Source organism: Rhododendron vialii, chromosome 10a, assembly GCF_030253575.1.
Source record: "Rhododendron vialii isolate Sample 1 chromosome 10a, ASM3025357v1".
Lineage (NCBI taxonomy): Eukaryota > Viridiplantae > Streptophyta > Magnoliopsida > Ericales > Ericaceae > Rhododendron > Rhododendron vialii.
This window is the reverse complement of record NC_080566.1, coordinates 26,610,698-26,628,163: the sequence shown is the minus strand read 5'-3', so window position 1 is coordinate 26,628,163 and position 17,466 is coordinate 26,610,698. Positions and strand designations below refer to the sequence as shown.

General features: G+C 36.0%; 1 protein-coding gene across 1 annotated transcript; it reads left to right on the top strand.

Annotated features, from left to right (window-relative positions):
• The first annotated feature begins 12,572 nt into the window (after positions 1-12,572).
• On the top strand, positions 12,573-17,265 carry LOC131303060 (uncharacterized). The gene is made up of 6 exons (XM_058329851.1): positions 12,573-12,674; positions 13,125-13,216; positions 13,722-13,738; positions 15,440-15,591; positions 16,819-16,859; positions 16,948-17,265. The coding sequence occupies exons 1-6, from the start codon at positions 12,573-12,575 to the stop codon at positions 17,027-17,029; spliced, it is 486 nt and encodes a 161-aa protein (XP_058185834.1). The 3' UTR covers positions 17,030-17,265.
• Positions 17,266-17,466: the final 201 nt, after the last annotated feature.

The window sequence follows — 17,466 nt, the reverse complement described above, 5'->3', positions numbered from 1 at the left end:
GCTGATTTATACGAGAATTTTTTTCTTAAATTAGGTTCAAACAGAGTTCTTTTAGTGCATGTCCGTGCTTGAAGGAATGGCTTGAACGATCAACACATGCAAATAATTACGATACACATCAATTCAATGCAGCATTAAACATTGTTCAAAAAATCTTAAGTGGAATACTAAAACAAAAAAAAAATGGATACCGGAAGAGAAGTGTGGGAATAAGAAGTTCGCATTGAGGGCTTAGCATGAAGTGAGAGACTATCTTCAAGCACGGCAATTATTCATATCAGTACTACCGGTGTATACTCTCTCTCCTCACATAACATGTAAAGCTTACATGTAGGTCCTACATGAACCCCACATGTTATGGGGGGAAAGAGCAAACACTAGGAGTATAAGAGTATTGAATAATTATTCCTCTCATCATCTTCAAGCATGGTTTTCTCAATCTTCGTATGCATGTCACAATGAATATCTTTGAAATTTCTCATCACTTCCTTTTCTTTTCGAAATGTGTCCGTCCATTAAATTAAATACAATTTCTCCATCTTGGAGCATGCACGACAATCTAGAAGTATACATCATCCAGTAAATCATTTGAAATGTTACATACTAAATAAACAAATTTATTGTACAAAACATACCTTCTCCGAAGTAGTATTTTGCTAGCTCTAATAGTAATTTATTGTAAAATCATTTTTTACCACTACAACAAAAGTGGCTTTTAATAGTTTTGGCTTATAGCGTTTTTTCCATCACGCTGTCCATTAGCTCTATCTATAGCGTTCGTTGTCAAACACCGGTAAAAAAATCCGGACTCACGTACCTTTGTATTTTTTATAGCGTTTTAATTGAATTCTATAGCATTCGACCTCAAAAAATATTCACACTCGCGCTTCGTACTAAAGTGTAATTTGGGGCTTCTTTGTATCGTTATTGGCCCTATTCTAGGGTTTGTGTTTCAGTAGCCCTCCATCTCTGGAAATGGGCTATAGGAAAAAAACGCTTTTAGTGACCACAATAGAATTCAGTCGACAAAAGCAATGAAATTAGTGGCTAAAACTGATTTGGTCACTAATGATTATAACGACATAGCAATTGCTACCAATTACGTATTATATCAATTGATGTTTCCAAATTGATTATTATATTTATATAGTCATAGTGCTTTGCTTTTGCTTTTTCAATTCTTTCCCATTCTAGAATTAACTAGTAACTAACAGTGTTCCCATTTTCTCCTTTAAGTAATCCGATTGAATTAGAACTACTCTGTCTCTCATGTTCTTCTATATTGTGTATGTACCTCCACCCCTTTATGGTATCAGAGCCAAGTAGGATATAGTTGAAGAAGTAAACACTAAGTAATCTGTAAGTCATTTTTATTCCTATTGAATTTTCAATTAGTATTCTAATTTTGCTATCGTTTGAGCATTTTGTCACTAGCCACCCCATGTTGTTACCTATCTATGTGTAAGTCCTAGTGTGAGGCAGTTGAAAGAGATAGGATTAAAACTAGGGTATGCGTGTATACAGACTAGGTCTCAAACATGGTAATCTAGGATTAAAATATTGAAAGAAGAATATCAAGGATTAAGCACAATGAATAGATTATTCAAATGTATAGTTCTTTGGCCAGCCCCTCAATGACTTCGTTATCTGAATTTCCAGACATAGTCAATCAAGAAGAACATGAGTATGAAGATTTAAATATAGAATTAGGAAATTGGAATATACCCAAAATCCCAGTAAAAGAAATTTACAATACAAGTTTTTTAGGATAAACTTTTAGAACTGATCAGGTAGCAAAAACTGTAAAACAAGTTTATGCTATTACTAAATAAGAAGAAAGATGCACACTTCTTAGTAAAGAATCAATCAAACAACATCTCGAAAGAGGATATAGTTATATTCATGTAGGATTAGTACAAATATCTATTAAACCCCTTACAAAAAAAGGACTAAATTCTTCAGTCTTATTATGAGATTACTTTGAAATCCTTGAGGATTGTTTTCAACACTTAATGTTATCAAGAGTATCCATGGCTGCAAATTAGCACGAGAGAAAATATTTTCAAAAATGTGGTCGACCCTAAGGTGCCTATATATCTCTAAAGAGAATCAGGCCATTCGTAGTTCATTCCAGAAGAGATTCACATTTCTTATTGAGTGCAATGAGTTGGTCAAAAACCATGATGAACAAGATGACTTTAATTTCAAGAGAAAATAAACTCAAGACTCAAACTCTTAAAAGAGAACAAACTCAAGAATCAAACCCTAAAAAGAAGCAAATAAGGGCCAAAAGAAAGGCCCAAAGACTAGCTACTCATAAAAGAAAAACTGACACATGACAGAATTTGGCCGCTGCTTCTCAATCATCCAACTTGGTTTGATCAACTTTCCCTTGATCGATGAGATCTTGGACTGCATTCTTGAGAGCTCCATATTCTTCGATGACTAGTCACTTGGTGATACTTGCAATACTTTCCACTCTTCTGTGCAAGATTACAAGGAAATTTTGGTTGCAACTGTTTCAGATCACCTTTTGCTTCTAGAATGTGGAACACATCTTCTAAGTTCATTCCAAGAGGAACAAAATCCCTCTTACACATGTGATGAGATCTCACCATATCAATACCACTATCATTGTTGGTATTTATGCTTGATGCGCCCATTTGGTAGTCGTTGAAGTTTACCAAACGACCGTCAAATTCAATTATTTATTAACCGGACTACAACTAAAGATTTGCATAATATAGCGAGGAAGTCCGAGTCGATCCACAAGGAGCTCGAATATAGCTTGTTCGGATTGTAGATGTAAGAGTTTCCGGCATTTAGGCGGCCAACTTTTGGTTTTCTTTTGAAAGGTGGAGAAACACTCTTATGGAAAAGACTAGAAATGAGTTTTAACTAAGAATTAAAATCGGTAAGGCATAGAAGTTCATTACACCCGTAACTTAAGCCAATCAACTTTTCTCAACGAAAACACGGTTGAATCACACGACGTAGGTTATCAACCGGAAGGTTTAGAGGTGAAAATGATTGAACTTGAAACAGAGTTTGAATAACAAGCTAAACACAAGGCGTGACATCACTCCCGGAACCATGTGAGCGAGCACATAATCACCGGAGATTAACAACGCCAAGACTTGCATTCAAACTAAATATCAAGGTCATGAACTAGAAACGTAGTTTCGAAAGCGAGCGAGTTCTTTGGTTCTTTTGACAAACACGAGGCGAGACATAGCTCACGGAACCATATGTGCAAGCATATGATCACCGGAGGATAACATTGACAAGTTTTGTTACATAAAAGGCAAACCACGCACACTTACAAACCAAACCTCAAGTTCTTAGATTGAGAAAAGCAAGATTAACGTAAGTCATGAGGCATTAATCATCCCATGGCCAAGCCTAATCGACTACTCACACATAAGGAAAAGACTAGAAAACATGCTACAATTGGAAAACATGTTTAACCGAAGAAAACGAAATAAACTTGATATTAAGGAGAATCTAGTCCATAGCTACAACATTAATAAACAGAAAATTAACGAACAATAAATACTTACTTGAGTTCTAAGGAAATTACAGTAGGAAAAGCATGAACAACAATGGAGGTCTCTCCTAGAGAGAGGGCTAAAGCTAGAACATAAAGTCGATTATTAACTAAAGTGAGAGAGAAGAGTATTTATACAACTCAACTTCTCTCCCAACAAATATCCTATAAACATACTATAAGTAGCAACTATTCCATAAATGGAAAGTCTAAAAAGCAGCAAATATCTAGCCGAAGGCTCGTGGTATAGATACTAATTATGGAAAGCATCGATACCACACTGCTAAGCTTGAAATGACCATTTTCCCGTAACGCTCCCGTATCGATACGGGTTAAGGCCATATCGATACAATATAACCTGTCTTCCCACGAAGCTAATGCGTATCGATACAGAATAAGGCTGTATCGATACAGAGAGCTTATCTCCAGTTCTGCCTTCAGCTTCAGCCGACAGCTCCCAGCAACTTCCATAGCTCCACAACACCTTATTTTAATTCTCTAAACTTAAGTAAAGACTACATTTTAAACCTTTCTTTTACCTTTTCTTTACTTTAATTTATTTAATGAAAATAAGAAAGTACTCCCCATTTGGAAACAATGGCATTACCAGAATTTCAAAATTCCAATTAAATCAAAATGTCAACTCCCCACTTTTAGTATAAAATGGAAAACTGCACATTTTTCTCAAGAGAAAATGGCTCAAAACATGACCTTACTCTTCAAATAAAACATTGCAACTTTGTAGTTACTCTTTAGAAAAATTCAAGGATCAATTACCGCCATTTTTAATCTCGAAAATTGATACTTTTTTAGAAAGTCATTTTTCCATACTTAGACAGATTTTAAGGGGCCGACAGGGTCTTCGGGTATTTGGAAGCATCCGGAACATTCCTTGGCGTTCAAACGCGCCTTATTTATACGAATTACCTGAAACACACAAAAACCTACCTTACGTGCAATATCGCTATAAAAGCTAAATAAACGCAAGTTAAAATAATATAAAATGAGACTAGTTGCACCAAATATCTACAATATTGGGTGCTCATCAGTGCTTGTCTTCACTTTGTGGCTAACTTCTCCATTGTCAAGTAGTCCTTAATTAAGGCCATCTTCAACTTGCAATCTAATAGCATAGAAGCGCTTAAAAGTAGAAATTGCTTGGGGGTACAGGTGCCTTAGGTACTGTGGCTGCAAGTTCCTTACCACCATCCTGACTTGGTCCTCTTCTAAGGGATGAGTTTTCATCTGTGTAGCTTTTTTTCTCCATCTAGCAAGAAAATTAGCAAAGCTCTCATTTGGCTTTTGTTTGAGCATCTCCAAATCTCGGGTAGTTACCTCAATCTGGACATTATAAGTGTACTGCTTAACAAAGATAGTGGCAATCTCCTGCTAAGTCTTGTAATGTGTGAAGTCTAGAGAGAGGAACCAATCAAGCGCACTGCCTTGTGAGAGTTTGCTGAAAAATTTGGGCAATGAGCTCATCACTTAAGCCCATGGGTTTGAGAGTGTTAATGATTCGGCGGACATGGCTTGTGGGGTTACCAGTGCCATTAAACTTCTCAATGTTGGGCATTTTGAACTTCTCGGATAGCTGAGTAGTGGGAAATAGGCAAAGGCCATCAAAATTGAGGACTTGTTCTCCTTGTGAACGAGCCAAGGTAATTCTGATGTCCTTGACTTGTTGGGCGAGCTCACGATTTTCCATTATGATCACGGCGCTGTCAACTATTTGGATTTTTTCTTTGGGTGATGGAGGATGTGTTGAATTTCTGAGATATTGGCAGCCACAACTGTCACTACTAAGTTCAAATGCAAACCTAAGATAAGCAAAAGCCTGATTACATTCATGTTGAGACATCCCAAATTAGCTGATCGTGCAGTGCACCAACGTTTATTGCCCCTTAATATGATGACCCATGTACCATGTATGCAACTAAGTGGTTGAACGACGTACTAGTACTGTGAATTTATGTGATCAGGTAACAATGCAATATAGCAGGCAATCATGCAGCAATTATGTGATCAAGAGATCATATATACAATGTGCCATGCAAGATACAAGATTGATAAAATCCCCACTTTTTCTTTTTCTTTTTCTTTTTTTTTCTTTTTTTAAAGATCCTGCCAAAAATTAAAAATAAAGAAAGAAAGAAATTCATAAAACCTAGAGGAAAAAAGAAAGACTCTTTTTTTTTAAAAGATCCTAGCAAGGATTAGAAAGAAATAAAATCTAGAAAAAAGAAAGATTCTACTTTTTTGAAAAGATCCTAGTAAGGATTAAAAAGAAAGAAATAAAAATATTTATAAAACCTAGAGGAAAAAGAAGACTCCTTTTTTTTAGAACTCCTAATAATTGAGGACTGTGGCAATCTCTCATTAGTCAAAATTTGTCTCAAAGGGAGATAGAGTGCAAGGATTTTTCTTTATTTCAAGAGAGATAGACTCTATCACAAACTCGTAATAAAATGAAATTTATCTTCTACAACAATTAAAACTCTAGAGAGTAATAATCATTTAATCAAGCAAGAGTTTGAGATATAATGCAATACATACTCCCAACTTATTTGGGATTTCATGTCCTAGTTTGGAAAGAGTTCTATGGCTTTCTACAATATGCAAGGTTCGGGTAGTCTCAAAAGGTACTCCGTTAGGAGTTTGTTGGAACCCCTAACATAGCCTGTGACATGCCGGGATATTAGGTGAACTTGACGTGGGTTGCCCATTCAATGCACATGAAAAAGAATTAAATAAAACAAATATTAATTCCATGTTGAACTTTTTGGTTATGGCTCTCAAGTCTCCAGTGGAGTCACCAAAATTGTGGACACCACCCCAAAGGGGCATCACCGCACATATATCCTCGCTACAGGCTTTCTCTTCATAAACTCAAAATCGTGGATATTCCCATGGCTAGGAACATCGCCACACAAGAATGAGTACCATTGAATAGAGTCATCACTTAGTTTATTAAAACTAAGAAAAACAGGTAGAGATTCCGGATACGGGAGCCAAAAGTATGATGAGGGGAAGGTGTTAGGCACCCATCTTTGCCTAGTCGCGAGACCGGCCCATAATTATTCAACTTAGATTTAATATTTGCTTTATTTTAACTGATTATTAGCCTTTAAATAGTTAATAGGTGATCCAGGACAGTAAGTAAGCCACATGCAACAAAATAAATAAAAAACAGAATTTGTCCCAGCAGATGGATTCCTCGGTCGGTGAATGGATTACATGTCACGCCCTCGATTTTCAACATAAATAATAATCGTTTACAATAAATAAAATCATTACTGAAGTACCGATAATACCCAAAAGACATATCTTTTCCCATTCTCAAGTCACATTCAAAAGTTACAATTCTAACTCGAAGCTCAAGTTATACAAATGCCAAAATAATATTACAGTTTTCATTAATCATTCTCCCAATTACTATTTTCATTTCAAAAGCAAATTTAATTCCTCCTTTATACCTTCGAGACATATGGTCATCAAGCACGAGATGCACACCAAGCCAACTTCCATGCTTTTTACCTGAAAATGATAGGTTGAGTTACACTAGCCAAGTAGAAAAATCTATACTCAAGCTATATGTAAATGCGATGAAACATGCAATAAAAGTGAATGAGTTTCAGTAAAAGGATGTGAGATACAAGAGGGGTTACCAAAATGAACAGACAATTAGACTTCGGGATTTCAGACATCTTAGAGATAACCCTAACCATCAACACGTCGACTAGAAGCAACATTAAAACTCACATCAGCCAAACAAATAACAGCAATAGTTCAACCATCTCATAACTATTCGAATGAATGCCACAAACCACTTCCTCATTTCATACCATTCACCATAGAGCTTTATTTCATAAAACTTCCCTTTTTGATTTCCAAAACAATTTAGAGAAAACTCAAGACCATCATAGGTCAAGCTCCGTTGATTTGTGCCCAAATACCAGATCCGTTGATTCGCTCAAGAATACCGGAGGATTTTTATCTTTTCAAAATCCAAAATCATTTCTTTAATAAAACCTTGATAGAATCAACCGTTCATCCTCTTTTTCGACAGCCACAATCCCAAGCAACAAACAATCCAAACTTCAACATAAACTTCTAAAATCAATCAAAATTCTCTTCATCCTGGAGAGACATTCAACTGTGTTACCACCCTTTGCGTGACAGTGAATTCTTTCCACCTGGGTTTTCGCATTACCACAACTTGCGTTGCGGGCCCTTTAGAGTCCTCGCATTACCACACCTTGCGTTGCGGGCCCTTTATTCAAATTCTCAATTCAAGTATACACACATATAAACCATCGTTCAATGTACAAGCAGGCAACATCTCCCAAATTCACATTGTAATACAAACTCGTAAACATGTCACATAGTACATTGATAATTACCTTAAGTTCATATTATTTCTCTAAGTCTATCACGACGTCCTTCTCTACGTATCGAAACCACAATTGACTTCTCGACACACCACCAGCTAGGTTCTAAACGAGAATCTTATAGAACGAGTGCTAAAGGAATCTAGGGAACTTAACAAGACGAAGCATGAGGATACGAGTCACAATACTACCCATCGGATCACTAGACAAGCTCATGTCTACTCACAACACACATCACTTTATCCCTTATAGCCCACGGTACTCCTATCAACCTTACGGTACATTCCCTAACCAACGTCGTTGATATTATGCTCTAATGAGTGCCAAGAAACAAGGTTGAACAATGGTTCATTAGGACATGAGAAATCATGCTCAAGAGTGACTTAAACGTATTCTAATTATATAAGGAATCATAACACGAAACGAGAACACCCTTAGGAATAGTCACAGACATTTGCAGACTGACACACCTCTACTCAAATAGTCATAACTTTCTATGTACTAAGAGGTTTAAAGTGATTCTGGTGGCAAATGAAAGCTGACTTCAAGACCTTCGAATCGATATAAAGTTTGCGTGAATCGGACCTCGGACAAGGAAGTTACGGCCGTTTGAAGTTGGGCTGAAACCCAGAAAGCAAGCAAATTTTCCAGAGAGGGGAGGGATCGATCCCTCCTCTAATGGGGATCGATCCCCAAGGGAAAAAATCCAGATTAGGTCCAGATATGAATGAGGGATCAATCCCTCATGCTTGGGGATCGTTCCCTAGGCAAATTTGGGCAATTTTCTATAGATTTCGACAGTGTTTCGAAGACACAATGGTTGACGATCTAAACTCGATTAAAGCATGAAATCAACTCATAAACACATAGAATGAGTAAGAAATCCCTACCTTAAGGTTAGAAGCTTCAAACACGAGATCAACGAATGAGCCCTAGCTTCCAAAACTCCAAAATCCTTCAAGATCTTCCCCTCGAGCCTCACCCAACGCGATACGAGCCCGAGGTTGCATTTTAGAGATGAAATAGAGATGGATCCTTTAGGTTTTTTTGAGATGGAGTGAAGTTTTGAGTGAGAGGAAGAGAGAGAGAGGTTTTCGGTAAAGGGATGGAGAGAGGACGGTAGAGAGAGAGAGAGAGGGAGATATAATTATCTTCTACACACACCCACCCACTCTAAATACCCCTATATCTTTATATCACACATACACTCCCTCAAGTTTTCATCTTATCACTTCAAACCTCAATTCAATTAACCACCAAATTAACCATATTCTCACAATTAGGCATTTAATATACAATTCAAAAATAAAATAAAAAATTCCGGGTCTCTACATTACGTGGCCGAGGAATCCCACTGGATTAATATATCGACCGGCTAAACGAAGTCCCAATTGATGTTCTTCCTCACAGCAAAATACGAACAAAAAGCAGAAAACTACTATTAAAGTACATAAATAGAAATTAAATCAAACCACAGGCCATTGGGCCGCACCACCTTAATCCCTCAGTAGCTTGATTGCTTTGGATTGAGGGTGATTGATTGGGTTGCTTTTCAAAACCCTACGAATTAAGGTGGGTACTTCGGGATTTGATCACTTGAATTGCGGCTACTCACGAGAGGTTAGAGTTTTTGTAGAGAGGATATAAGAGATGATTAATGCAGAGTTTGGAGGTATGAGATGGAGTAATTCTATATCAATTTCGGAACCCTAAAGCGGCTTTATATAGGCTATGGGTGACTCACTTCAGCCAATCAATGCATGAGTCAACATGGAAGTATATGGCAACAAGATCTCTATATGGCAAGTATTTTTCGTAGCCCTGAAGTCTCACTTCGTGGCTGCTAGGGTTCGAGCTTGGATCAAATGAAGACAAAACATTCCAGAATGCTAAGTAAAATGATCTAACGGCCGAGGAATGCATCTCGCGGGCAAGAAAATGATGTCTCTAGAAGATTTTCAAACACCATATTCCACGAGTGAAAGAAAAAAGTATGGGCCGTGAGATCGATCCTGCGGCCAACAGACGTATTTTTCTAAAATGCTTTATTTCTTTCTCGAAAGGTTTTTTGGCTCTAGATTGGATTCTCTAAGTGGCTAGAAATACTCACAAAAGTCTTCAGGTTTACGAGAAGTCAATCAACAATCACTTTATCATATTCATCATTGGGATAGTTCCCAAGGAGGGACTTAAAATACTCGTTAGGTTAAATTGGGGTGTCTACGCACGTAGATTCATGAACCAAACAATTTATATAATAAGACAAGATTGGTTTTGAATCCAAAAGACAACCAACGGTCCAGATTTATACCCTGCATAAGTCTCCACCCTTCATTTTGTTAAAATCTCTTCTTGATATATTGGTTTCTAAAAGGAATGACTGTTTGAGTGATTTTATTTTATTGGTAATTTTTTAATTTTCCCTTATAGCTATACTCTTGATTTACTCCCATTAAGGCATTGTATTCAAAACCACTTATTTAGGCATTAATTTTTTTTTATCGGCACCCATTAAAGCAATTTTGAAATGAAGAGCAACGGTCTCTAAAATGAATGATTTTTTGAATGATTTTATTTTATTGGTAATTTTTTTTATCTTCCCTTATACTATACTCTTGATTTACTCCCATTAAGGCATTAAATTTTTTTTGATCGGCACCTATTAAGGCATTTTTCAAATGAAGAGCAAAATCATAACTTTTGTACGAAATCACCGAAACCAAAACCTATGAGATCACCGAAATCAAAGCCAACATTCCTTTTGCTATTTTTAGGCTGTAAAACGTACATCACGGAATCACCGAAAATAAATTTTATATACATCGTTTATATGATTTTCACATTCTTCTTCTATATTTTCTCTACCTCTCCCCTCTTCTCTCTCTCTTGGGAAGTTTTTTTGTTGATTAGTCTCTCTTGGGAAGTTCAATAGCACCAAAATTTACTTCACCAAAATCACCGAGGTGAGTTCTTCCATCATTATTCCATTATTTTATGTATATTTGCTACCCATTTTCTTTTCATTAAGATTATGATATTTACTCTTTTTTAAGAGTATGGTGTTTACTCTTTGTTTTGTTACATGTGTTTTATCTATTATTGAAAAATGCGAAAGAATTATGTGCCGCTCCTTCCGATTCTATTCTTTTTTTATGTGTTTAAAAATTATGGAGCCCCTTCCGATACTATTCTTTTTTTACGTGTTTAAAAATTGTGGAGCCTCTGTTATAAATTTGGATGTCTAGAAAGTCTGAAATCAAAATGACAGAGAAGAGAACGATGAGAGGTATATTTACAGAAAATTGTAAGCGATTGGGGTGTTTACTTGAGGCTAGGGGCATTTTTTTTTATGCCTTTGAATATCTACCGACATAGGAAAAGAAAGAGTGCAAAACTAATCAACACCATGTTCTTTTTTTTTTGAACGGCAACACCCTATTCTTTTTTTTCCTTGATAGTTGACGAAACAACATTTTTTTTGCATAATTAACACATGGAGTAATTGTAAACCTTTTACCTATAGTGTAGCATGTGGTTTGATGAGTTGTACTTGGGTTGTGACTGAGTGTTCAATTGGTTTTAGGTTGAGTATTCATTTCACTTTTGGGCTAGGTGTTCCAAACTACTAGATTTGGGTGTTTATATATATTTTGGTTGGGTATTCAAAGAAAGGCTGATCAAAAAATATTTAAGCAAAAATATTGTTTTGAATGTTTATGTGACCATTTTTCTTAAGCTATACAGCTGCCTCTATCAATGGACATGTTGTGTTATTGTTTGTCGCATAATTGAATTTGTTGGACAGGGGTTGGTACATTGCACGCAATTTCAGTATTAATTTGTGTGTGCTGATTGTTTGAGTCGTATATTGCACGTGAGTTTAGTACTATTTGTTTCCGTGCGCTGATTGTTCAAACCATGCCTTTAGGCACGACTCCGAATCAATGCCTAGGCCAGAACCATGGTACACTTAAATTTTTGACCTGCTTGAATATTTTTTGCACCTTGATTTGACCTGCGCATATACCGTATTTTACTTTGTTCCTACCCATTTTTTGCAACATGTCCTCCCTTTGCTCATTGTTCGACCCATAGCTTTAGTTGTCTTCAAAATGTGTTGCGTTGTGTGCATTCGCTAGTAATCAATAAGATGCGAATTATTGAAACAACAAACATAATGCTATTGAACAGTAAATCATGTAACGTTTTATGAATGGGCCGTTGTCTTTAATCTTGTATGTGAACAAATATTAGATTTTACAAGTTTGATTGCTATTTTCTTTAGTATATATACATATAAGGGTAAGACAATTATCTTTATTATAATATAACATTTAAGTTGCGAAAACAATAAAGTAGAACCATTAGTAGAAAAAAATAAACTTATCATTACTATAAAATATTATAAATATTTTATTCGATCATCATTTATTTATGTTATGTTATGTCGCTAAGGTTCTATTCGTTGTACTTCTATTTATTGTAGCTTAAAAAGAAAAGCGTTGGTTTAAATAATGAGTTTTTTATAATAATAGAGAGGATTTAATAGTGTATACATTTAATTTAATTTAATTTATTAAAAAAATATTAGAATTGGTCACATAATATCGTTAGGGGTCTTAATAGTCTAGATAATCATGTTTGGGTATCAAAAACGTTGTTCGGAGGGTCGAAATTCAGTTCCAGACGGTTTCTGCTCAAACCGCAAGATCCAAAGGGTTGACCTTGCGGCCCGCAAGGTATGACCATGTCAGAATTTGCGGTGACAGCTAAACCTTGTGGTTGGTGACTGGTCCTTGCGGCCCGAAGGTTGCGGCTGCAATGTTGAACCCAATTTTTGTATTTTTCTTGTTTCACCACGGTTTTGATGCATGGGACTATGTGGGACTATGAGTTAAGCTTTAAAACACATAAATATACTTAGAGAAGGGATGGATATGATTATAATACCTTGAATTTCCCGAAATGGATTGAAATTGAAACTTTGAGAATTGGGGAAGATGACTTCAGATTTGATGATTGGGGAACCTTGGGATTGAATTGAGGCTTGTTTGGTGATGCTGGGAGGTGGGGCAGGTGATTTCAATTGGGGTTTCGAATGAGTTTAAGGTATAAACCCATTTTTCTCTTTCTCATTTTCTCTCTCTCTAGAATTTCATAGAATTGGAGCTCTCTCTTTCTAATCGCAGTGGTGGGAAGTGGGGAAGATGGGTATGTATTGGTACGACAGTGGTGGGGGGGGGGGGTTGGTTATAGGGAATTTTGGAGAGGAGGAAATAAGGTGGCATTAATGGCGGGGGAGTCTTAGGGCTTCCAATGGACAAAGTAGGGTAGTCAGGATAGGGGTTGCAGAGGTAAGTAGGAGGTGGTCGGAGTTGATTGGAGGGAGGAGAGGTGGTGATTTCTTAGGGAGAAAGAAAAACGGCTATGGAGAAGAGGAGAGAGAAAGATTTTGTGAGAGAAAAGGAAAGAGGGAGGAAGGTGGCTCTTGAGTGTGGGATAGGGTTAATGTGGTGGCAGGATCTGATTGGTGGAGGGGGAGGTGGTAGCTTCTTGGTGGCGAAGAATAACGGCCATGAGAGAGAGAGAGAGAGAGAGAGAGAGAGAGAGAGAGAGAGAGGTGTGCATGCATGTATATGTTTATATGTATGTATATAAACACACTTTTTATTAATATATATGGAAGTCAAAACAATTATTATTATTATTATATATCAAAAATTCAGACTATTACAAGGCGGAGTGGTGGTGGTGGTGGATTGATGGTAATGGTGGTGAAACGGTAGTGGTGGTGGTGATGGTGGTATGATGGTTTAATGCAAATACACAAGAATTCAGTCAAAATTAAATAACTCAAAGTTACTTAATTTTTTTCAGGAAAATTTCACGTAGGCACCTGACCTTTTATACAAATTATACACAAACATCTGACCTTTCTTAAATTTCATATAAACACCTGAGCTTTCTAAAAACTCATCAATTCAACACCTGACCTTTCTTAAATTTCATATAAACACCTGAGCTTTCTAAAAATTCATCAATTCAACACCTGCCGTCATCCCTTCGTCTAAACCAAACGGAAAAAAAGTTAAGTGCTCCAATTTTTTTTTGTTTGAATTAGTACGAATATCTTATTTTTCTGATCATTTTATCCTGAAGAATCATAATTAATTTTTGATTATAAAGCTCTCGTTAGTCAGCCCTAAGAAAGTTGTAAAATCAAATATATCTCAGGGCTAACTAACGAGAGCTTTAGAGTCAAAAATTAATTATGATTCTTTAGGATAAATAATCAGAGAAATAAGATCTTCGCACCGGTTTAAAAGGATTGAAAATTTGAGCACTTAATTTTTCAATCATATTTTTTAATATATAAACGGTCTATACATGGTTGAAAAATTAATTGCTCCAATTTTCAATTCGTTTGAACCAATGTGAAGATCTTATTTCTCTGATCATTTTATTCTAAAAGGGTCATAATTAGTTTTTGACTCTAAGGCTCTCGTTAGTTAGCCGTAAGAGGTATTTGATTGTATGACTTTCTTAGAGCTGACTAATGAGAGCTTTAGAGTCAAAAATTAATTATGATTCTTTAGGATAAAATGATCAAAGAAATAAAATCTTCGCACCGGTTTAAACGGATTGAAAATTTGAGCACTTAATTTTTTACTTATATTTTTTAATATATAAACGGTCTATACATGCTTAAAAAATTGATTGCTCTAATTTTCAATCCGTTTAAACCAGTGCGAAGATCTTATTTTTCTAATCATTTTATCCTGAAGAATCATAATTAATTTTTGACTCTAAGGCTCTCGTTAGTTAGTCCTAAGAGATATTTGATTATACGGCTTTCTTTGGACTGACTAACGAGAGCATTAGAGTCAAAAATTAATTATGATTATTTAGAATAAAATGATCAAAAAAATAAGACCTTGGCATTGGTTCAAACAAATAAATAATTGGAGCACTTAATTTTTTTTCCGTTTGGTTTTAGACGGAGGGTGACGGCAGATGTTGAATTGATGAGTCTTTAGAAAGCTCAGGTGTTTATATGAAATTTAAAAAAGGTTAGGTGTTGAATTGGTGAGTTTTTAGAAAGCTCAAGTGTTTATATGAAATTTAAGAAAGGTCAGGTGTTTATGTGTGATTTGTGTAAAAGGTTAGGTGCTTACGTGAAATTTTCCCATTTTTTTCAACTTTTTAGCCTATATTTTAAGTATCACTTAATTTGTTAAGCAATGTAAAATATCATAATCAAACCTACTGAATCACTTATTACTTAATTAATTCAGTTTTAAATGATGACTTTAAGTAAGTAACTTAACACTCCGGATCCCTTGAGGGATCCTGGAAATTGGCTTGGTGCGGACCATTGTTCTCAGCCCTCGGATTTAATCCAAGGGCCACGGAAAGAGAAGGGATTAAAAATGCTTAAATTACACTTTCCCCCCTCTAAACACACACTTCCCCCATTCTGTGAGATCACTTTAACGCTTTAGAGAGAGAGAGAGAGGGAAGAAACGCAAACCAGAGAAGAATAACGTGAACGAAGACGAAGCAGCGAGAAGAACGACGACGAATGAAGAGGTGAAAACCCAACACGATGAACGAAGACGAACGAAGACCCAACGACTGAAGGTCTCTCTCTCTGTGGTTCGAATATCTAATCTCTCTCTCTCTCTTTCTCGATTTGTTCCCATTCGATTTAGGGTTTCATTTCTCTCAAAAATTTGGGAAACTACAGATTTTTTTTGTTAGGATCTCTCTCGAACCAGAGAGAGATATTTTCTGAACCAGCTAACCATGTTAGGTGTTTTTTTCTGAACCAGTTTAGGGCTTTTTTTTTTGTTCCATCACTTTTGTTCTGTTATGAGAAATTAGTGTAAAAGAAACCACATCCACGACGAAGATGGCAGTTCTGTTAGGGTATAATTAGGGCTTTTTGTTCTATTACTCGATTAGGGCTTTTTGTTATGCTGTTATGCAAGTTTAGGGATGTTAATTTAGAAACAAAGTCAAAATGTTTGGCCGATATTATGTTGATTTGTTGAAAAATAAGAGTTTTGATGGAGCCATTTGTTTTGATAGGCGTTGGTGCCACTGTGAATGTTGCCAAAACACTAAAGAGCTCAACTGTGTCTATTTTCAGATTGGGAGCAGTAGGCCTAGCGGTAAGTTTCACTAGTTTCAATCCACAGTATTTTGTGGTATCCTTGTAAGCTACCACAATCCACAGTATTTTGTGGTATCCTTGTAAGCTACCACCAGTATTTTGTAGTATCCTAGTGCCTGCATTGAAGCTGAAGTAGTGAGTTCTTTGTTGCTATAGAAGATGTTTGTTACTGATTATATTCTTTCTCTGCATTTTCTGCAAAAACCACTGTCTTCATCACTGAAGAAAAAAAAGAAAAACTTTCAGAATAGGGAAAAAAAAGAAAAGGGTTTCAAAGCTATAATATATAAGCGTTAATATTGCATATTCTAGAGGCCGGGAATATTGCATATTTTTCCCAACCAAATATACGTGGTATTTGTTATTTTTCGCGAATATATACGTCTTTCTCTCGGCCTTTGTCTATATTCGGTTAAAGATATAGAGCTATAGTTCATCAATTTGGTATTTGTTATATACCAGTGAACTGAGAGGTATTTTTTTACCTATTGTCATAGACAAAGGCAACAACTGAGTTATTTTTAATAGGAAGGAAGAGGAAATATCAGTGACTTAGTGAAGATAACACATAACCTGATGAATTGGTCGTTCACTTATACTCAAAGTCAAATGCTCATTTTCATATCAATCAATCAAGCACTAAATGTTAGCTTGTAAATTTTATTGCTCATATACGGACTTGAATGCTAATTTTATTTGTGTTTCAGGAACTATATGGGTTTGCAGATATGGAGATGACATTGTCAAGGTACCTGATGCATGATAGGTGATGCATGTTACTTCTTTTTTTAAATGCTAATTTTATAATTCATTTCAGGAACTATATGGGTATTCAGATATGGAGATGGGGTTGTATTCTTCGTTGTTCTCCTGTTGTCCGTGAGGTTCATTTCTAGGAATGGGACTGTATTCTCTTGATCAAGTGGAATGGGCTGACTAATCTCATGGGGAATGGTCTGTATTCTCGGTTTGTTGGGTTGGTTTCATGACTGACTAATGGTACATGTGTTGGATTATAATTTGTATTCCGAAGATGGTTGACCGTGAGGTACTTGAAGATGCTAAAGTTTGATTGTATCATAGCCCTAGTTCATTTTTTGTTGAATTCAGTATCTTGGGTGACCACATTTTAAGTACACCATATTTTGGTACCATCTGATGCTTTGGTAGAGTTTTGAATTGTGGACTCCAGGAAAACATTATGTTGATGCCACATGAGATGGTATCCCAAACGTGCTAAATGTTGGTTGGAATAGCATAGCTCCTTAACAGTAATTTACAAATTAATGCAAACTTGTAAATGATACAGTTTCATTTGCCTGCACAAACGGGAACAAGGGAAGTCGCGATTATTT